The sequence below is a fragment of the Apodemus sylvaticus genome, chromosome 23, assembly GCF_947179515.1.
Source record: "Apodemus sylvaticus chromosome 23, mApoSyl1.1, whole genome shotgun sequence".
Lineage (NCBI taxonomy): Eukaryota > Metazoa > Chordata > Mammalia > Rodentia > Muridae > Apodemus > Apodemus sylvaticus.
The window spans coordinates 31,520,385-31,543,404 of NC_067494.1; the positions used below are offsets into that span (position 1 = coordinate 31,520,385).

Here is a 23,020-nt window from a genome sequence, read left to right on the forward strand (position 1 = left end):
GGGAGAAAGCAACAAGCCGACACTGGCACTGACATTACAGTTTATTCTTTCTTTACAAATACCACTTTCTGATGACAAAAATTTGCACAGATGTTGAAATTGATAAGTGTAGGTTTTTTCACTTTCATGAAAATAGTTGCCTGGTAACATAAATGGCTTCTGCATCAGTTCCACAAACAAGACAGGGACCTAAAACATCCAAACTGTTTACAGACAGAGTCCTGCTGGGAAGCAAACTTGTGATTTCAATTCGGTCTTTGGCAGGGTCTGTGCTGAGCCAGGAACTTATGAGAGACTGGTGAACACTGGCCTGGTTACTTATGCTATGTGACAGGAAAGTGCTACTTCTTCCTCCTATGAGAAGAAAAGAGAAGGGGAAAGAAATGTCAAGACTGTCTTATGAGACACCATGTCCAAGGCGACTTAAAATGGAAAACATTTCCTGGGGCTCAGGTTCCTCTTGGTGAGAGTCCATGAGTATCACATCATGGTAGAGACACGGCAACAGTCCGGCCCAGGAGCAGCAGCTCAGAGTTAACATCCTGATCCACAGACAGGCAACTGACACACTTGAGAATGGCCTTGGCTCTTGAAACCTGAGCCCTACCCCTTCCAACAAGGCCACACCTCCCAGTCCTTCCAAACAGTTCTACAGATGGGGGACCAACCATTCAAATATGCTCATTCATATTCTCATTCAAACCACAAAGCTAACTCTATCACTAAATATAAAGCTGCTATTTATATTTCAAAATCAACTTAATTTACTGTTAAAGCAGGCTGATGGGGGTCGTGAATAAGCACAGATAATGAAAAGAATTCTAGGGTTGGAGAGATGTCTCAGCAGTTAGGAACACTGACTGTTCATCCAGAGGTCCTGAGTTCAAGTCCCAGCAACCACATGGTGGCTCACAACCATCTGCAATGAGATCTGATGCCCTCTTCTGGTGTGACCGAAGAGAGCAACAGTGTATTCATATACATAAAATAAAAAAATAAATCTTTTTTTTAAAAAAGGAAAGAATTCTATTATCTTTGTTTGTTTTGTTCTTTGAATTCTATTATCTTATTTTTGTTTAGTTCTTTGAAGTGCCTCAGCCTCCCAAGGGCTGTGGTTAAAGGCATGCACTACCACACCCAGTTTTTATCAGGTCATCTTACATTTTTTATTACATTTATTTGTTGTGTGTGATGCTCAATACACACAGCCAAGTACGCGTGTGGAGGTCAGAAGGCATCCTGTTGGAATCAGTTCTCCCCACCACCACCAGAGTCCTGCCAATCAAACTCAATTATCAGGCTTGGTAGCAGTGCCTTTACCCACTGAACCATAATTAAAAATAAAATGAGTCTTTCCTTTTGCATTCCCTTTTGGTTGTTTCATTTTGTATGTATGGGTGTTTTGCCTGCATGTATGTCTGTATTCCATGTGTGTGCCTGGTACATTGGAAGAAGGCATTGAATTGCCTAGAATTGGAATTACAGATGGTTGTGACTTACCATGTTGATAGTGTGAACTGAAACAGGGTCTTGAAGAGCAGCCAGTGCTCATAACTGTTGAAGCAACTCTCCAGCCCCTCCTCCCATCTCATTTTGGTTTTTGGAGACAGGGTCTCGTGTAGCTGTGGCTGGCCTTAAACTCTATAGCTTAGAAGGGCCCAACATTGATTGATGACGCTGCCTGCAGCTCTCAACTGCTGAGACTGCACTCTCCCTAGGCCTGTCTTGCCCTTTTCTTTATCCACATGCCCTGTTTACTTTTCTGCACAGTAATTTTGTGTATTCAGCCCAATTATTTTCTGTTTTATTCCATCCACTATGGTCAGTGCTCTTAAACCCTGAGAATGTTCAAGCTAGAGATGGCATCTGTGGTCACTGCACAGATGTGGTACAGCCACATACACACAGGCAAAACATCCCTAGGCAGAGGCAGGTAGATCTCTGAGTGTGAGGCCAAGCCTGGTCTACATAGCAAGATTCTGACTCAACAATTAAAATATCCTAAAGCAGCACACACAAACTTTTACCTTGGTGAAAGAGAGAAGACTTTTCAGGTGCATTTGTGGAGGCATCCCAATGCCAGAGGGACCCATCTTCAGAACAAGTAAACAGATGATCTGGGTTGGATGGGTGGAAGTGAACCTCCCACACTAAAAGACAGAAGGGAATTAGTTTTAGTAATCCACAGAGGTTATTTTATGGCCCACCCACAAGTAGTGGTCCTTATCTATCTTCATGTTATAGTCACCAAAAGGTTATTTATATTGTCATCTCTTTACTTTTGAAGTCGTTGATTTTCAACAGACTTAAAGTTTATTGGCACCCCAGCTCATTTGTACAGGAATAAGCTTCTCAGTTGTTAACTATTAGTGTGATCCCAGTAGCTGGGACACAGGTTGGCTTTGAACTCCTAATCCTCCTACCTCTGTGACCTAGCTGCTGAGATCACACATTCCTGGATGAACATTTCATAAACCAAATCACGTTACAATATTGGTTTGATGTTTGCTTTCTTGTATTTCTATTTGAGTAAAGGCCAGAAGATCCCCAAGGGCTAGAGTTGTCATCAACAGCTGTGAGCCGCCATGTTGGGAATAGAACATGGGTTCTCTGGAAGAGCAGCTAGTGTTCTTAACCCACTGAGCCATCTTTCCAGCCTCTTGTTTTCGTTAGTCTTTTTTTTTTTTTTTTAATAATGGAATGATAAACAAAGAGTCTCTTTCTAAAAAAATGGAATATCAAACAAAAAGATCACTTGGAGCTTGTGATATAGATCAGGGACAGAGTACGCCCTGGCTCATTCCCCAGTAATGGGGAACGGGAATATATTTTATCACAGAATAGTGGCTGATGCCTGTAATCTCAGCACTTAGGAAGCTAAGGCAGGAGGACTGTGGTAAAGTCAAGTCTAGTTTGATATATAGTAAAATCCAGGCTTACCTGGGTTACAAAGTAAGATCCTATCTTAAAACTCCACAAAATTAATGAATTAGTAAACTAGCAAATATGAAGTGATAATTTTATACAGAACAGTCAGTAACCTGACAACATGTAGTATGAGAGTTTGGTCCCTTGGTTCTAGTTTTGAAAAAACAAACAAACAAACCAAAGACAATCGGCTCAGTAAGATGAGCATGCAGTAATACTGCAGCTATAGATATGATGAAACAAACATTAAAGCGTTTAAACATAGAAATTATTTAACATATACTGGTCAGATATTAAAGGCGCTTATGTGAAATGAGCCCTATGAACCATTACACGCTTATGAGTAACTCATTCAACACAAACTTGCTGTGTCCCCACAATACTTACTTTCAGCCTCATGAGCCTTCAGTAATGACACAGGCATGGTACCTTGTCTGACATCCCAAATACTCAACATTCCATCCTGGCCACCAGTAGCTACAACATGCTGCTGGTCTGGATGTCTGTCAACACAGTGGAGTGGCACTCGGTCACCAGTCCTTTTAAGGAAGACAGGACAATATCAAAGATATGGTAAAGAACAAATTATCTTTGACTAATAAGAAACATTTCATTCTACTAACTAAATGATAAAAAGTTATGTGGCTGGAGATACTAAATCTAAGTGAAAACAAAAATTTTCAACTAAATTAAATATATTTATGAATAATAAAATTTTAGAATTAGAGACTACAGTTACTCATTGTTCAGTTTGGAAACATAGGAGGCAAAATAACATAATGGTAAGATGTGTAAGAAAGATTTCTATTAGAAGTATGGGTCAAGCAGGAGAGCTGGCTCGGCAGAGACGGGCAGGCTCTATTTAGGAGGACTGAGGATGCACCCACATCAGTGGCTCACGATCACCTGTAGGTCCAGTTCAGGAGCATCCTATAAACCCGTTGTATGGATAGCTGTAATCACACACACAGCCAAGCCACACCAATACACAGGTTAACTAAAATAAATTTGAAAGTAAAAATATGTATCAATTACAGCAACCATTCTTTATGCCTATATTAATTAGTTCATAATTTTTTCTAGTCTGATAGTACATTCTAGTTTCTGAAGAAACAGCAAAGATTGCACATCTAGAAAGTTCTGGAAAAATGACCCTAAGTTGTATTTTATCTGCAATCACATCTACAGTGTATTTTTTAATTCACTATCATATAATCACTTGATAAACAGAAACAAGGTCTCTGTTAAACAGTAATACTTCAAAGACATATAGGCTCTGAATCAATACAAGCACTTGCTAAATATAAGATGGTAGAATCAACTCCATTGTGTTATCTTTGCTTTATCAGATTAATCATGGATCAGTGTTTCTGAAATTCATTAAAACACAAGCTGGGAACTGGAGAGACATGGCTCAGCAGTTATGACCCAGGTTCAATCCCAGCACCACATGGCAATTTCTAACTATCTGTAAATCCAGTCCTAAGGGACCAATGTCCTCTTCTGACCTCTGGGGACACTACATTCATGTGATGCATAATATACAAGCAGGCAAAACACTCATACAAATAAAATAAAATAGAAATGCAAAGTTGATTACAATAACTAAACAAATTTTTTTTTATCATACTACTGAGATAACAAAACTTACAGTGATAATATCTGACAGGGTTCACTTCCTTGTTGTCTGAAATCCCATATTTTTAACTGTCCAATTGAATTTACTGTAACAATCTCAGGAGTTCGAAGGAAGGTTACAGCATGGAGTGTACTGCTGTCTGCATTATCTGCAAGTTTAAAAATACGTTAACAGGCTCCTTTTAAAATTTCCAGCCGGGTGTGGCAGTGCATGCCTTCAATCCCAGTGCTCAGAAGGTAAAGCTTGGCAGGTCTCTGTGAGCATGTTCTACAGAGTGAGCTCCAGGACACCCAGGGGTACACAGAAAAACCCTGTCTCGAAAAACAAACAAACAAGCAACAAACAAAACAAAAGGAAACCACATTCCCCCTACTGGTTGAAATATGATAAGTACAGTTTCTAATGGCTCAGCATAGTTTTCAATGGAGAAATGTACAGTAAAATCCACATGTAGACATTCTCTTCCAGTTTCTGGTAGGAAGCTTCATTCCCAGGCCGTCTGTGTTCTAAGTGCAGGACTAATTGGCCCGGTTGGTTTTTTATACTGAATTCTTCCTTCCTACTTTTCTTTTCCTCCTGCCTTCACCTTCCCTAGTGATGGATCTATATCACTGCTGTGTATCATGGCAACAGGTTCTGGTCTGAGACAGCTGCTCAAGCTCCTGTATATCCAATCTTAGCTCTGCTAGTACTTGACAGAAAACTTTCTACCCACTGACAGTTATAAAGCTTACTCTGATTCTATATTGTTGTACAGATTTACACAGCAGAATTTTAGAACTTTAGTATCTGGCGTGAGTCGCCAGTGATGGAGCCTAAGCTTTGAAGCAGCCTTTTGTCATAAAATTTGTCTAAAATTTTCTGGGGTTTGCAAAGTTTAGTCCTGAGAGATAGGCCAGGCAAACCAGGAAGAAACAAGGCAGTCTCCTTTAGCTAAGAACTGCTTAGGGGATGGGCCTTTCAAGACAACCCCTAGATCAGATAAGAAACTTTGGTTTGTGGAAATTGACTTCTAAAGATGTGATTTGTGTAACGATAAAAGGAGCTTGAGGTTGGAACTGGCAGAGGGCAGAGCAGGGAGACAGAGGGAGAGCCATTGTGGCAGGGGAGTCAGGTCCAGTCTGGATGGCTAGCTCAGGAGACTGCCCCAAAGCAAAAAGGCTAACAGATTACACTGTACAGGGCTGTGTTTGTATTATTAAACCCCAAGAGGGACCCCAGAGCCGCCAAGACAGACTCCTGTCAAATCCATCCATCTTTACCGTCATCAACAGCTGCCTCACCTACACCTTTCATGACTGCTGTAACGGTCTTCAGGAAGCTTTGAGCCAGGACTTCACTATGTTGTTCAGGCTCCCCTTCAATTCAGTATCCTCCTGTCTCATCCTCCAGACTGCTGAGATTACAGGAGGATGCCCAATACCTTCCTTTTATAATGGTTCCTAAGTGGTTAGATTTGAGGTACATGATAGATACTTCTAAACTTAAACTTGTGCCACTTCTGTACATTGCTAGCAGGCAACAGCCCTTAGCAATTAAGTGAATGTTGTAACTCAGAAATTAGGCAATCAGAACAAAGAACACTAACTGATGCCTTGGTGCAGACCCTGAGATGCTGATCCACCAGGCCTCGGGTGGGGCCCTGGAATCTCCTCAGGCAAGCCTTGGTGAAGCACGGTTAGGAGCCGGCTCCCTAGAGCACCGGTCTCAGCAGTACTGGCACCTGTCCTTCCTCGCGCAAAGGCATTCAAGAGCAATCTGTTTACCACATACCGATCCCTAGCTTCTGCTGCTAAGTATTCGATACCTTTGCAATCAGTCCCAAGTTCCCTTTCGTCTCTCCAGTGACAAATATGTAATGTGAGCTCACAATAAACGTTGCCGTTTGCTGTCTAGGTTTTCCATCGTCTCCATGCTATTCCGTTTTCTAGCGGGCCATATGTTAATTATTTATGGTACAGAATCAAGAATATACAAACTGCCACTTGTTCCTTAATTACGTGAGTGATAATTCCTTTTAGCTAAAACAAAACACTACCACCTACTACATCTTTCTGCTCTGTTAGAAATCACTTACACTGAACTATCCACACACTCTTAAACAAGGATCCTGCCAAGTGTAATTTTCACACCCTTCAAAGTTTTAAGATCATGTTTACTTAGTTCAATTACTATGTAATGGATAGAAGGAATAGGACTCCTCACCTATAGTTCTGACAGCCTCCTTGTGATCAACTCTGAAGAGATTTATTCGGCCATCCTCTCCAACTGTAACGATTTCTGGGTTGTCACACACAATTCCTGTACATGGCGCACTGCTGTAGGAAGGACTGCCGGGGCCTGTGTGGTAATGAGCTGCAGGCCACTGCTGACTGACGGACAGAGTCTAGGCATCAGAGATGAGCACACTGTTAGTCAGAGCAAAGTTCTAACAGAAGAACTCTTCTTTCCAGGAAGTTTTGGTTTTGAGCCAGGACTTCCAAGGGTTTGGGATTATAGGTAAGCCACCAGGCCTACCTAATAATAGTATTTTTCAGTTGTATTTCATGTCCTTCTAGAAGAAAGAACAAATCTCTCCTTTCCTTTGTATTTGAGCATACTGATGTTTACAAACTACTTCCCTTATCTTTTGTATATTCTGAATAGACTCAGCACATTTATTTCAAACTAACAATTTTTTGTTACTAAATAGCTGAATGTTGACACATTCTTTAAGGTTTTATGAGATTAAATTCATATGTAAAGAACTAACCTCTACATCTTTTTCTACATGATTCCATTAAGAAAATGAATTAAAGCTGGTCATAGTGGCACACACTTGGGAAACAAGTGCAGGTGACCTCTGAGTTTGAGGCCAGGCTGGTCTACAAAGGGAGTTCTAGACCAGCCAGATTTACATAGTGAGATCCTGTCTTAAAAACAAAGTAACAGCCGGGGGTGGGGGTGGGGGTTGGCGGTGCAGGCCTTTAATCCCAGCACTTGGGAGGCAGAGGTAGGCGGATTTCTGAGTTTGAGGCCAGCCTGGTCTACAGAGTGAGTTCCAGGACAGCTAGGGCTACACAGAGAAACCCTATCTCGAAAAACCACACACACACACACACACACACACACACACACACACACACACACACGCGCGCGCGCGCGCGCGCGCGCATGTGTGTACGTGTCTGCCCGAGTTTATGTGCACCATACATGTGCAGGTGCCTGCCCAGGTCAGTGGGACTTAAGTCCCCATAAAGTGGAACTATAGGCTGTTATGAGCTGCCTGATTTGAGTTCTTGGAATAGAACCATGGGTCTCTCCAAGAGTAGTATAGACACAATTGCTAAGCAACCTCCCCAGGCCCAACCGAAAGGTCTTTAGGTAGTAGACCCTCTCTCTTAATGAAGGCATGGCTTCTCCTAGCTTTTTGTGGTATTTGAGTTACGAGCTAAGCATGCATACATGACTGCTTGCATACATGACTGCTTGCATGCTTTCTCCTTTTATCCCTCCAATAGACTATTCGAGAAGCTCACAAAAATGGCAGGAAAATAACCACCAGTAGATCATATCATTAGAGCTAATTAACAGTTCATTTACAGGATGTCTAATTTCCACAGAAGCAAACATAAGCATGATTGTAGTACTATAGGGCTAGGGGCGAAGGAATGCATGCTTACTGCATCTGAGGTCCCCAGCAGCCCCTAAGAAAGCAGACAATACCTTCTCCTATCATGACATTTTCTCTGTAAGGTTGTACACGTTGCCCAGGCTAGTCTTGAGCTACTTTTCTCTCAGCTCTGGAAATGGGGGCGCTCCAGTAGTGTGCCCAGTGACTGCCTCTCTTCATGTTTAAACACTATAAAACACTGTGTGCTTATTAACACAATCTTCTGAATGCCTCTTCAGAAACAGTTAAAAAGACAAGTTTACTTTCCCAATAAAAGTTCTTTACCTGGTTATTTGGATGGTGAAGAAAAACTGTTACACATCCTGTTGATGAAGCAGCTACAATTCTTTCCTGGTCAAAAAACTAAACAGAAAATTTCTGCATATTATTATAGATTACTTGAAAATATTAACAGGGAAAAAAAGTCCATTGGTTCAACTTGACAGTAAGCCCTGTACAAATTTAAAACAGCAAGTAGCCTATATATATACTAAGCAAATGACATGACAAAATTTTTCACGAAGGATAAAGAGTAAGCTTAAAATTTTACTCCAGATTTTTTATTTTGGGCCACAATAATAAAATGAATAATAAAATATTTCATTCCTAAGTTGAGACAGCTTTTTACCAAGTAAAATGGTAATCCCATGACATCTGAATTCATACGGATTTTTTTTTTTTTTTTGACTGGGGCACAATTGTGAGGGTGGTGATTGTCTATGTTGCCAAACTCATCTTGACTTTCTGTTGTCTCAGCTTCCTAAGTAGCTGGGACTACAAGCATCTATCACCAACCCAGCTTTGAAAACTTATTACTGGTTTACATTTTGATAACCATTTAAAATATAAACACTAATTTCTACCAAGTTGTTAAAGACCTGTGTAAGAACAATCCCGTATGATATTTACTATGTTTGTTCAAAAGATACCATTCCCATCCATCTGATCAGTGAAGCTGTGAGTGTACTTGAGGGTGGGGATAGATACACCCAAAGTAGAGAGAGCTTCCCTAGTACTCAAGAGTCCTGCGATTATCTTCATCCCAGCACACAATGATAAATCTGACTCATAGGCATGCAATGCAAATTAACATTCGTGTATAAAACTCACCAAACAGCATTTGGCACACAGATGAACAAATATTGTTATTTAAGATAAGGTCTTGCTATGTATATGTAGCTCAGACTGTCTTTTAGATCCCTCCTGCCTCTGCATCCCAAATGGGTTGGAATTTAGAGGCTTGTACCACCATGCCCGATATGGGCAATTCATTTTAAAATTGGTTTACCTGAATTCCATTTCCCAGCCCTACTTCTGTGACTAAGTGCATAAACAATGATGTGGCAAACTTAAATTCATAGAGATTAGTTCTGTAAATCAGGGGTAGACAAACTGTAAGGTGCCTCGTTACCTCTAAATGTAGTCTCAAATTTCCAAAGTTAGTTTTGGCAGACAACTCAGACTTACCTGTAAATCCATGACATCCCCATGATGTCGAATATCGCACAGTAATTGATGGTCTCCTTCAAACCCTCCGTCAGAATCCAAGTTTCCAAAATCTCCAATAGACCACAGTGACACGCAATTTTCCTGCAAGGCAGACAGTTTTACATTGAGGTGACGAAAACGTCAACTCTAGGAAAGCAAGATTTAGATGGCCTTTCGGGCGACCTTGCTTCAGTAGCATCTCAGACAGACGATATGGTTAGAGTTGAAAAGATCAGAGATATGGCTAAGAACTGACGATATGACTACTGACTTGGTGAGGGTTTAAAACCAGGTCCGAGGCTCAGACACACCACCCGGGCTCTCAAGTAGCGGGCGGCCAAACCAGGCTGGCCAGCTCGCTTTCGCGCGCCAGCGCGGGAGGCGTGGAGCCGAGCAGCCGGGGCCCGCCCAAGCCCGGTACCTCATTGTCCCAGGAGCCTGTGGCAAAGGTCTCTGTGGTCTGCAGGCTCCCGGAAGGTACTGGCCGCCAGCGGGTTTTGCTAATTTTCTGAGACACGAACTTAGCATAAATTTCCTCCATGCTGAAGCCAGCAAGAAGGTTCAGCAGAAAGCACACTGCGCGCTCTTCAGGCCCGCCCCTTCCTGCGCAGTTCTGATTGGATGAGACCTCGTGAGAGCGACGGTGGCTGCAGACGGCCAATTCCCGTCAGCAGGAGGACGTGCCAGTCTCTGGGCCGAAAGAGCTGGTGACATTCATGCAGGCAGTTCTAAACAAAAAACCCAAAGCCTTTGGCAGTAAGGCACACTCCTAATGCCAAGTCAGTCTAGGAACACTGACAATATATTTGTTCAGTAACTGTGTAATTCTAGAAGAATTTTCTTTAAAAAAATTAGGGGTTTTGTTCTTTTTAAAAACTTTTATTAGAAAAATGTTGCCAAAAAAAAAAAAAAAAATCACCACACACCGAAATTAATCTGACCACAAAGACTAAACAGCCCAATATTTTTGTTCTTTTAGCACAGCCATTCTGAAGCTGTGGAGCTTCATATTGGATTTTATACTTTTACTATCTAATATGTATTAATTTTATTATCGAATATATTTTTATGCAATTATCCATCACCAAAACAAAAAATCATTACAAATTTAGAACTCAGAAAACAATTATCTTTAATATTCTTTGATGACTCATTTTTTTAAAAATTATTATTATTTGTTTTTTGTTTTGTTTTGCTTTGTTTTGTTTTGGTTTTTTTTCGAGACAAGGTTTGTCTGTGTAGCCCTGACTGTCCTGGAATTCACTCTGTAGACCAAGCTGGCCTCGAACTCAGAAATCTGCCTGCCTCTGTCTCCCAAGTGCCTGGATTAAAGGTGTGCGCCACCACTGTCCGGCCTTAAAAATTATTTTTAATTTTGTACAAGAGATTCTAAAATTTTATGTGTCTGAATGTTTCATTTGTATGTGTGTGCGCTGTGTATGTGCGTGCCTAGTAGTAAGGCCAACAGAGGGGAGTGAAGTCCCTGGAACCTGAGTTATAGATAGTTATGACCTAGCTGGGCAGTGGTGGCACATGCCTTTAATCCAGGCACTTGGGAGGCAGAGGCAGGCAGATTTCTGAGTTCGAGGCCAGCCTGGTCTACAGAGTGAGGGACTATTCAGAGAAACCCTGTCTCGAAAAACCAAAAAAAAAAAAAAAAAAAAAAAAAAAAAAAAAAAAAAGTTTGACCTGCCATGTACGTGTGGGTGCTGGGAAATGGGCTCAGCTCCTCTGGAGGAGCAACATATTTTTAACTGCTGACCCATCTCTCCAGCCTTTAAAAACAACTTTCTTTTTACTATTTTACTTATGCATACACATGTATGTGCATGTGTGTATGTGCATGTGAGGGCAGGCGCCTGAAGATATGAATGTCCTGGACTGAAGTTAGAGGCAGGTGGGAGCCCTACCCTAACTAGCCCCGACAGGGAAAAGGATGCAGGAGGAGGATATATCTTGTACCAGTTCTACGCATTTCATTGCACTTCACCGTACATAGAAAATACTTTAAAAACCCTTAAGGCTGGAGGAAATGCTCAATCCTAACAGCACTTGTTTCTTCCACAAGGCCTGGGTCACACTGACATCACGGTGGCGCACAACCATCCATTGGTTCACATAAGGTGCACATAAATGCATGCAGGCAGACATGCCAGGGAAGGGTGGCACATGCCTTTAATCTCATCACTCTGGAGACACAGGCAGATCTCTGTAAGTTCCAGGCCAGCCAGAGCTACATAGTGGGTCTTTGTCTTGAAAACAAAACAACAAAAAAATTCATGTGCATAAAGTAAACCTAAAAAATGTTTAGCCTCCTCAGTGAGGACTGAGTGTGTAGTTCCATATTAGGATTCCAGGTCCTGGGTCATATCTCCAGTGACAAGAAAAACGACCCTTAAATTATCCTGGAAGTAGTTTCCATTCAAAGTTGACACACACAGTAGGAGGAGCCTGGAATTAGAATTTGGAACTCTAGTTTTAATTTTAGTTTAAAAAAGATTTATGCATATGAATATTTGCCTGCACATATATGTGTGCACCACATGCTTGCCTGGTGCTCGAGAAGGTAAAAAGAGGGCCCCACCCCTGCCCCCACCCCAGAACTGGAGTTACAAAGGATTGTAACCAGTATCCTAGCCCGGTGGTGATGGCCCACGCCTGTAATCCCAGCACTCTGGGAGGCAGAGGCAGGCAGATTTCTGGGTTTGAGGCCAGCCTGATCTACAGAGAGAGTTCCAGGACAGCCAGGGCTATACAGATCGACCCTGTCTCGAAAAAAACCAAACCAAACCAAACCAAACCAAATCAAACAAAAAACCAGTATCTTCTGGAAGAGCAGTCGGTGCTCTCTACTGCTGACCCATCTTTCCAGGCCCTCTGACTTTAGTCTTTTTCTTGCTTTGTAAAACTGGTCAGTCCATTTATACATGTAATTAACAATGAGTTTGCTGAGTACTGTGTCACTAGGCCATGAATCCCATTTCTATGGTATGTCTGTGTTCTTGGATATGATGGGTATATCATATCCTTCCACTCCTCACTACTTTGCAAAATCCTGTCCACCCTTCAAGGATCACTACCCATGTGTCCCTTTTCCTGATGACTCCAGTCTATGTTGTTCTAGCTAAACCCGGCAGCACTACTATCTAGGCCATTAATGACAGTTGGTTTTCTTTCAGTTGCTTGCTGTTGTTAATGGTGCTGAAGATGGAACCCAAGATCTTTCACTAGCTAGGCAAGGCCTTTGCCACATCTCCAGTCCAGGGGTGTTCGTTCTTATAATCAGATTCCATGACTAGGATCTAAGTCCTACAAGACTTATTAGTATTGCTGTTCTCCTTTATACTATAGGAGTTCCAAACTGTGTTGGCCGTTTCTTTAAAAGGAGTCATGATGAGAGTTATTAGATTATAAAAAGCTTGAGGTTTTTTTTTATTGTTTTGTTTTCCAGCAGCAAGACTGTTACCCAACCTGGCTATTTCTTTTTCCCATACGATATGCCAGTCACTAAAATGATAGGTTTTGCAAGACAGAATTTATGAGGTGACCAATCATTCAAAAATGGAGAAAACAAGGCCACGTCTGGACTACTTCACCTAAGCTGAGGTTGAGTGATATTTATGGGCTGAGGAGTGGGAAAAGGTGATTGGATTAAACTCATCAGCTGTAAACGTCATGACCCATACGGAAAAGCAGTCACACAAAAGTACCCAAGCCCAAGGAGATGCTAATGGACTTTTCAACTCAGACTGGAAGAGTAGATGGTACTGGGTAGGAAAACACCAAATTAGTCTAAAACTCATTGTTTTACTCTTAATGTTGAAGAACACTGACATTTATAGTTACAGGAGCCGTGAAAACAGGTGGACATTTCAGATTGGAAGCAGGTTGAGTGTTGCATTTTATGAAGTTGGTAAGAACTGTAATTTGGAAACTGCTCCTGTGGTCATAGCACAGCATAGGTGTCTTAACTTTGTTTCCTTCCCTAAAGTTTACAGGAGTCATGGCTGTGTATCAGTTCTAGTTAGCACGTGCTGGATGCTGCAGACAGTGCTTCCTGTCAACTTCTTAGAATGTTGCAGAGATGAAAGCAGTAAAATTGGTGTGAGGTTTCAGCTGAAACTCATTCTTGGGTAGGAAGAATAACACTTTCACCAGAGGATATAGAGCTTATTTTGTAAGCAATTATAGTTCTCTGCTACTTTTGATCTCAACCAGGGAAGCATTCCCACCCCCAATCCCATGTCACGGTAGGTATTCTTCCACCTTGACTTTGTACTTTGAGAGCTGAAAACAAACCAGAGCCTCTGCTTCTCCAGCACCGTGCTGCGACTGAGGCTAGTGGACTTCGTACTAGAGAGGGCCTTTGCCCTTGGGCTCTGTTCTGTCCCCATCGCAGAAGCCTAGACTAAAGGTTAGTGCACCGGGTTGGACGAGGCAAGACGGAGGCAGCACACCATCTAGCAATCTGGACAGCCATAGGAGCAGACCCGCCGCTCGCAACAGCTGACGGAGCGGCGACTGCGGAGCCCGAGAAGGCTGCACACGTCTGACCCGCCATCCCGCCGCCGTGCATCAGCCGGAGCCGCGCGCGGCCAGGAACGAGTCCCACCGCGCAGAGTCCCAGCTCGCCGGCCGCAGGACGGAGGCAGGTGCAGGCCTCAGCAAGGGGAACACAGCGGCGCTGATTTGTCTGACCTCGCTACGGTCACCTAGCACTGGCTGTCACCCCCACCCTCTACTGGGCACCCCCGCCTCGGGCCCCGCCCGGCCGCACCCCGGGCTGCGCGGCGTCACAGAGCGCATGCGTGCCGCGGGGGATGCCGGGAGCGCGCATTGGCGGCAGCGGCAGCGGCAGCGACGGCAGTAACAGCGGCCGCTCGAGCGGGGACACCAGCGGGGCGGTGACCGTGTGGGAGGTGGTCTCACTCTTGGGGAAACTGCTAGGGACCGTCGCCGCGCTGAAGGTGGTTCTGTACCTGCTCCGGGTGTGCTTCGCGATGGCCTGGAAATCCGGCGGCGCCAGCCACTCGGAGCTAATCCACAACCTCCGCAGTAAGTGCCACCCCCGCCCGGCGTGGGCCAGGGAGCGGGCTGGGCCTGGACGCTGTCCCCCCCCCCGACAATCCGGAACGTTCGGTCTGCACCCCTGCGCCTGCTGGAGGGCGTCGCTGCGCGGTTGCACCGGGAGTTAGGAACGCCGTGCGCTTTTTCAGCCTCCTCTCCCGGGACCTGTCTCTTGGCGATGTGGATGGGAAGAGGGTAGAAGCCAAGAGGGAGCTGCTGCGGGTGGGACAGGGGCAGTTGCCTCCTCGCAGGCTGCGGGGGACGGGGTGCGGCACAGGTGGCGGGGCTGTTGCTGGAGTCCGCGCTCCCACCGGCGAGGGGCGTGACTTCGGGGTGGGGAAGTGCGGGCTTGAGTTTCTGACGACTGGACCGGCACCGAGGGGACACCACCTTCGGCCTACGGGTTCTCTTACTGTCTGGGTTGATTCCCTGCGAGCTCTCCGTTTACTGCGTCCCCCGCCCTCTGGTTTTTCCTTTGGAGGGAGATGCTGCTCTCTGATACCAGCGAGGGGAGGGAGAGGACGTTCTGTCTATGGTGGTTACGGTGCTGGCAGCAGTTTCTCAGGTTGCTGTCCAAAGTATAGGCTCTTTGCAGGGGACCGAGGGGTTGTCAGTTAGAGCTTGCTGCTCCAAAGAGACTTTGTTTGGAGCCTTTGGAGGTCCTGAGTCCAGCAGACCATTGTGTGTATAAAATGTTCCCCTTTTTTTCTCAAGACTGTTCATTAAAAGACACGGCTTTTAAAAGCGTGTTTGAAAAGTTTTTTGTTGTTTTTGTTTTGTTTTGTTTTAAAGAATACCATTCTCTGTAGTCATTGTATTCCTTCCTCTGATGATAGTTTCAGGGTAGAATGAATGCTGTGTCACTTTCCTTTCTAGTTTGAAATAAAACGTTGCTGTCTGCTTCAGAGAACAAGAAAAGCTGCTGCAAGTTCATAATCTCACCTTGGTCAGAATTCACAGTTCCTTTTGCCACCAATTTTGCAAAAATAATCATAGTCTGCCGGTGATGTTTTTAATTTTCTTGTGCTTTTTCTTTTATTTCCTTTCCTTTCATCTTTCTTTCTTTCTTTCTTTCTTTCTTTCTTTCTTTCTTTCTTTCTTTCAGGTGTCTGTCTTACCTCTCAACTCCATTCATAATCACCTTGAGAGAGTTGGCACCACAAACAATGGAATTTTCTCAAAGACTCAATACTCACTCCCCTCCCCCAGGAATGCTAATTCAATTTGCATTAAATGTTGAGATCTATGTTAGGAACAAAAAGGTGAATGAGAGAAATAAGTAGGACTATTTGATACTTAATAGTCATCATCACACTTTAAAAATAATAGTTAGACATTAGATACTAATGAAAGTGTGTTTAGATGGCAAAATGTTTTCAACCTTTGTCACCATTCTCTTTGTAGAAGTATATCTGATAGGAAGTAGATGTATAAATACTGAGGTCATAGTGTAAGTGTTTATGTTCTTATGGCTTACACATAAGCTCAGTATTAGAAATGGTCTATAAAAGTTGATAACATGAGCTAAGTGCCTCCTATTGCAGCATATAATATTCTGAATGTGAGTTGTGACCAGGTAATTTTCCCCCCAAGAGTCGATCACAGTAGACACTTGGCTGTGTTAGACATTTGTGATCTATCAGCCTTTTAAAAAGTCTCTTTTGTGTCCAAATTTGTGGAAACCCAAGCCTAGATCTTTTCCAAGTGGTTTTATAATCACTTTACTATATTGTATTACTTATCTTAAACTTATAAGGCTACAAGAAGTATTTAGCACTTATGGATGGTAGATATTTAGTTTTATACTATACATATATAGTGTATAGTATAAACATATACACACACACACACACACACGGTAGATATTTAGTTTCATACTAAATATATAATTCACTAGTAAGAGAAAATTAGAGAATTCAAGTTATTTAGAGTTTTGTTTTTTTTTTTGTTTCTTTTTTGGTTTTTTTGGATTTGGTTTTTTCGAGACAGGGTTTCTCTGTATAGCCCTAGCTGTCCTGGAACTCACTCTGTAGACCAGGCTGGCCCCGAACTCAGAAATCCACCTGCCTCTGCCTCCCAAGTGCCGGGATTACAGGCATGCGCCACCACCGCCCGGCTTTAGTTTTCTTTGAAAAGTACTTGAACACTTCTGGAACTTTAAACTTGAGATAATTCTAACTAATCAGCTTATTTTTATTTATATACCATTTTATTTTAAAAATGGTATTTACCCATTTGAAATTTGCATTTGGCACACAGTTTGAAAATATCTGCTTCTGCAGGGTGGTAGTGGCGCATGCTAGCATGGGGAGCCAGAGGCAGGCAGATCTGTGAGTTTGAGGCCAGCTTGGTTTACAGAGCAGGTACCGGACAGCCAGGGCTATACAGAAGAATCCTGCCTTGAAAAATCCCAGAATGAAAATATCTGCTTCTTTCTTATATATTTTTCCTAAATTTTGTTTTTGATTCTGTGGTGCTTGAATTTAAACCTGGGGTCTTAGACATGCTAGACAAGTACTCTCCCATGAGTGTCCTGCCAGCCTCCAAAATGAAGGGCTTTTAATTGAAGTATTGGAAATATGATCATGATGATACTGAAGCAAAAGGATCTCCAAATTGGAAGTGGAGGTTTGAGTTTAATTTTTTCACAACATGAGCTCATGGTTTCCTTAATTTGAACATTGTAATTTGTTGAAATTATTTACTTTTCCTTTTGTATTTGATTTTATAGTAATATCTGTACACTTTAAGACTGTGTGATAGACTTCTTTCTTTTTTTATTAGATTTATTTATTTATTTAATGTATATAAGCACACTGTAGCTGTATAGATGATGTGAGCCAGCATGGTTGCTGAGATTGAGCTCAGGACCTCTGCTAGCTCCAGGTCTACTCGCTCTGGGCCCAGAGGTTTATTTATTATTATATGTAGCTGATTTAGACATACCAGAAGAGGGCGTCATATCTCTTTACGGATGGTTGTGTGCCATCAAGTAGTTGCTGGGATTTCAACTCAGGATCTTCAGAAAAGTAGTTAGTGCTCTTAACCGCTGAGCTATCTCTCCAGCCCCTAGATTTCTTATTATTTGTTGGCTTATGTTGTGATGACTGTTCTTAGTAAGTTTGAACAATTTCTTTAAAGCTTAAGCAGGCCTTAGTCCTGGATCACCTGCAGAGCTTGTTATCCTAGAGTGCTGGAGTTGACGAGACTGTAGGTAATGCATTCTTGAGTTGTGCATGTGCAGCTGCAAACCGTGGGACTACATAGCCACAGAAAACTGAAAATACAAGGACAAATTCTGCCACTTTTTCAGCATTAGCAGTTATGTATTTTAAAATAAAGTTTAAGAAAAATTCTGGTCCAGTCTTTTAGAACTCTGTAGATGGATGGCTCAGGGCATTGATGAGAACCAGCGTATTTATCCTGAAGGCACTTCTGCCGGGGCTACCAGAGCCGGCTCCAACCGGAGTCCCTCGTCTCGTTGCTGGGCCGCTGTGAGGGAGGCACTGTGACTGTGGATGCCTTTCAGCAGTGCCTTCTTGGTTTTTGGAGCCTTCCCTTTTACTTGGTCATATGAGGGGCTTGGGATTCCTGCTTGGATTTCAGTGTCATTTTTAGCTTTTAAAATGTTACACTGGCTACTTAAAATAAGATGAACAATTTCTTTTCCTCTTTCTCAACTTGCTTATTCATTTTTAACTAGGGGGAGGGATTCTACTAAGTTCCTTAATGTATGGGTTACTTCTATGTATGTTTCCTTTGCATCCTTGCAAATACAGTGTTTTAGGATTATCAAATACCCAATGAATACTTGAAAGCTTCTCTTTTATTTTTTTTAAAAAATTTCAGGACAAGTTCTCCATAAATTGTCCAAGCTAGCAACTGGCCTATACTGCACCTGGGGGGTGGGTTCTCTCTGTGTGCCAACCACTAGGTCTAGAGGAAGAGCAAAACAAATGCCCTTTCTTGTACGGTGAACAGCTAAAGTGAATAGAGCCTCCTAGGATGGAACAGTGGGTCTGTAGTTGCAGGGGAGAATGCCTCACTAACAACATCCTTCGAGCAAAGATTCGGTGGGAGGACAGACCAACTGCGAAGACAGCTGAGGTCTGCAGAGCGCAGTCAGATTAAATTGCAAGGGCTAGGTTTGGATATGGGGTGTGGGGAAAAGACTGGGGACAAGCCAAGTATATGACACCAGAAGATTTTAGGTGTGGCACCTGGGATGTTTTGCTAAGTTGGAAATAAGGGAGTAAGCAGCAGAGTTTGGTTTGGTTTGGTTTGGTTTTTCCAGGGAGAGGAGCAGAGCAGGAAATATCTGGGAGAAAGAAGAGATTTGATTTGCTGTGGTACACCAGAGTAGAGAGACCTTTATTGGTATTTGAATACATAAGATTATGATAATTTGATAATTATGATACATAAGATTATAGTTGTTGAATCCTAAAAACATTTTTATTGTCATTATTTTTGTTTTTGTCTGTTTTTTTGTTTTTGAAACAGTTTCTCATTTAACCTAGACTATCCTCAAAATTGGCACATAGTTGAGAATGACATCGAACCTCTGAAGTGACAGTTGTCCAGCTAGCCATGGATCTAGATGGTTGGCCCTTTTACATTTCATCTAAAGTGAAGTTAAGCTGCAGGAAGAGAAAATTGCATTGTGCTGTTTTGCGTGCCTGTGTTTTTTAGCTGAGCTGGTATATGGGTGACCATGGAAGCAAGGACTACTGGACATGTGTGACAGACATGGCAACAGAGTTGGAAGTGTAGATGGTGCTTTGATGGACTGAAGTGTCCAACTTAGTATACAGAAGGTTTTATGGAGTATTACAATACTTACAGAAATGTATAGAAGAGGGTCAAAGCAGGTAGCAGATTTGGACTTACTATAAGGAAGAACTCACAGCTACTCTAACCATCAGGTTTGCTTTGAAGAAGCCAGGCAGTGCTGGTACACATCTTTAATCCCAGAACATGGCTGGCAGAGACAGGCAGATATCTTGAGTTTGAGGCCAGCCTGGTGTACAGAGTGAGTTTCAAGACAGTCAGGGCTACACAGAGAAACCCTGTTTTGAAAGGAAAAAAAAGTTTGTTTTAACAATGATGCTTTTTGTCACTGTGTATGGTCAGAGGATGGCTGACCATTTCACTGTAAGGAACACTGCAGAGAGATTGGTCGTTAGAGCGTGTGATTTTATAGCATTAATGATTAGGTGATGCTATGCAGTATGTCTATTTCAGGAGCCAGAGAAGCAACATTCTAATACTGTCAGTGTTACCTACTTTTATATGAAAGTAATGAAAAAGAGCCCAGAAGCATAGCTTTCCTTTGGAAGTAATGTTTAAACAGTTTGCTTTTTACAGACCACCTAAGCCGCCAGGTATAGAGGATGGCGGCATGTGTGTGAAGAACATCTGGTACTTAGCACATTTTGCTTTGCTTGCTGTACATAAAATACTTTGATTATAGAATGAATTTAAATCTAGTCTTTTTTAGACTTTCTATCCTCGCTGTGTTTTGAGTTTGAGTTAACTGGGACCTTATTTAACTTCTGGATAAGAAGTAAAAGGTAAAAATTTTGTTAGCTTGCTGATACTTGCCAGAGCCGTGAAGGCTGGAGCTCTTGGAGAAGGACTAAATGTAACCACCTCACACACAAAAAAAATTCATTTGGTCCTTCTCCAAGAGTTGCAGTCCTCACTGCTCTGTCCATCAATGCTCAGAAGTCCAAAGTCTCTGAGACCCAAGGCAGACTTAGCTCTGAATCCCTATAAGAGATCAGAAGGGCATATCACATTTTTCTAAAATACAGCGTCCGGCATACTTTACATCCCAAGAGAGAGTAGTTGGGGTCTAGAAGGATGGGTAACCCCCCAGGCAGGGCAAACAGAAAGCCCCCTAACTCAGTCTGGTATTGAGGATATTCCCTAAGAGGTTGTGGACACCGAGGGTTTGGGTACCCTGCCTACAGGTGTTCCCTAAGAAGCTGTGGACACCGAGGGCTTGGCAGCCCTACCTACAGGTGTTTGATCACTCTTCCAGCCTGCAGCTTTCTTTGGAAGGTGTTGCATGTTGCTAGCAACTCCAGCCTCCCAGGATCTTCACTGCAGCCTACACTTCACTCCCTCAGCCCCACTATACATAGTTCAGGGCTCTTTACAGGGGCTTCTAACTCTACCACACACTGCCTGACTTCCAAAGTTTTTCTTTGTATTCTTAGTGAATATCTATACCATTACATAATATACATATATATAACATACATAATATATTACATAATTTCTATTCTTAAAATCAAGATTTACTTAATGTGAATGAGTATTTTGTGTGCACACATATACACATGCACTGTACATATGCATGTATGTATGGGCACTGGTGCCTATGTAATCCAAAAGACGGTTTTGAACCTTTTTTTGTTTTTGTTTTTTGAGACAGGGTTTTTTTGTGTAGCCCTGACCTGTAAATGGGTGCTGGAACCGGTAACTGTCCTTTCCAAGAGCAGTTAAATGCTCTTATCTGCTGAGACATCTCTCTAGGCCCAGAACTTGGCATTCTCCGTCCCTGGAAAATGATGATCAGGATAATGCCACAGCCTCTGTGCAGTGGACTCCCTACTGTTAAGACCTCTTGGGCCTTGATGGTTGCAAACAGAATGAGTCCTAAAGTGATGCTGGGTAAGCACGCCATCCTAGGTCTCTCATCTATTTCTTGTTTCTTTTTCTTTTTAAAAGTTACTTTTATTTTATTTCTGATTGCCTGATTCTATGTTTATGTACCATATATATATATATATATATATGCTGTGTCTGCGGAGACCAGAAAAGGGACAGTTTCCTGTAACTGCAGAGTCACAGCTAATTGGGAGCCACAACGTAGGTGCTGGGAATTGAACTTAAGCTCTGAACAAGCCGAAGGTGTCCTTAACTGCTGCGCAGATTCTCCAGCCCAAGCCTCTCTTGTTTTAAGGCAAGGTGTGTGTGTGTGTGTGTGTGTGTGTGTGTGTGTGTGTGTGCACGCGCATGTGTATATGCATGTGGAGATCAGAGAACCACCTTGGTATTATTCTTTAGACACTGTCCACTGTTTTTCCTGAGACAGGATCAATCACTGGCCTGGAAGTCACCAAGTGAGCAAGATTGGGTGTACATTGATCCACCTGTCTCTGCCTTCCTGTGGAATTACAAGCACACATTACCAAGCCTGGCTGGCTTCCTTCTTTTCTTCTTCCCTCCCTCCTTCCCTCTCTGCCCCCTCCCTCCCTCCCTCCCTCCCTCCCTCCCTCCCTCCCTTCCTTCCTTCCTTTCTTCCTTCCTTCCTTCAAACTTGAGGTCTGGGGATTAAACTTAGGTTCTTGTGCTTGCCAACTGAGCTACGTCTCCAGATTGGTGGACATTTACTTGTTTTTCTTTTGACTCCAGCTCTGCATGGACAGTTTTTGAAGTAAAATTTTCATTGTAATAAGTGGGGTCTTACTGATTCCCCAGATGCATACTGTTCCAGTGCCAAGCATTTGGCTTACTTTCAGTGGTGTTCATCTTTTTAGTAACTGCACATTTTATAGGTGTTTCTTCTGGCCAAACTACAAGTTTCTCAAATTATTCTGCTCTGTTCTTTTCCTCCTACTTCTAGCTGTAAATTTGGCTAAAAGCATTTAACTGGTAATATTCATACCACAGCCTGAATGATGTTTTTGCTTCAACATTTTTCTCTACAGATGAACAACTGGTCTGCTGTCTATAAGCTCAGGCTACCCCAGTCTTAGGGCACGGATTAAATGTAGTCCAACTGTTTCCCACAGATTCACAAGGATGATGTTTAGTCCAGTTGCCGATAGAATCACTTCCATGGGAACTGCATTCGGGTAGCATTTACTGTCTGCTTCCCAATCTGTATTCTAGCCTTCTGAGTCTCTACGTAACAACTTGCTAAACTTGCTTTAGCATCTTTAGTTGTTTCTGGCTTGCTTCTTCTGTCTTTCAGATTCTTCCCATGGTGTTCCCGGGATTATAATAAGTGCCTAAGATAATTTACGCAAGAGTATATATTCTGATCCACGGTTTTGAAGACTTCACCCCATATTCAGTTGACCCTATGGTTTTGGACCTGTGGCAAGGCTACTCAGGGATAGATGTCAGGTTGGCATGTTTGGTAGCAGAGACCTTTACCCACTGAGCTCCTTTAGAGCTCAAGATTTTTTTCTTGTTTCTAAATCATTATTTTTAAACTGCTTTTTTTATTG

General features: G+C 42.6%; 2 protein-coding genes across 5 annotated transcripts in view; one reads left to right on the forward strand and one right to left on the reverse strand.

The window, feature by feature from the left end:
- The window catches only part of Pcmt1 (protein-L-isoaspartate (D-aspartate) O-methyltransferase), a 51,701-nt gene that overhangs the window by 2,137 nt on the left and 26,544 nt on the right, over positions 1–23,020 (forward strand). For 2 of the 4 annotated variants that reach the window (XM_052169964.1, XM_052169963.1), the window contains exon 1: positions 14,513–14,762. The exons of the other annotated variants lie outside the window; for them this stretch is intronic. In XM_052169964.1, coding sequence (XP_052025924.1) covers positions 14,528–14,762 — 235 coding nt within the window. In that variant the 5' untranslated portion in view covers positions 14,513–14,527. Of the gene's footprint in view, positions 1–14,512; positions 14,763–23,020 lie in introns of those variants that run through there. 4 annotated transcript variants of the gene reach the window in all.
- Nup43 (nucleoporin 43) lies at positions 24–10,314 on the reverse strand. Its single transcript, XM_052169965.1, has 8 exons — positions 10,129–10,314; positions 9,687–9,809; positions 8,505–8,582; positions 6,773–6,953; positions 4,580–4,715; positions 3,316–3,467; positions 2,028–2,150; positions 24–354 (listed from the first exon to the last, which is right to left on the reverse strand). The coding sequence occupies exons 1-8, from the start codon at positions 10,246–10,248 to the stop codon at positions 125–127; spliced, it is 1,143 nt and encodes a 380-aa protein (XP_052025925.1). The 5' UTR covers positions 10,249–10,314; the 3' UTR covers positions 24–124.

Bases quoted from the DNA above. Each gene is read 5' to 3' on its own strand.
- Nup43 (XM_052169965.1), bottom strand. From the start codon at position 10,248: ATGGAGGAAATTTATGCTAAGTTCGTGTCTCAGAAAATTAGCAAAACC. The intron at 9,810-10,128 runs GTACCGGGCTTG...TCTGCCTTGCAG, and splicing joins CAGGCTCCTGGGACAATGAG to GAAAATTGCGTGTCACTGTG. The intron at 8,583-9,686 runs GTAAGTCTGAGT...TTTTCTGTTTAG, and splicing joins GGGATGTCATGGATTTACAG to TTTTTTGACCAGGAAAGAAT.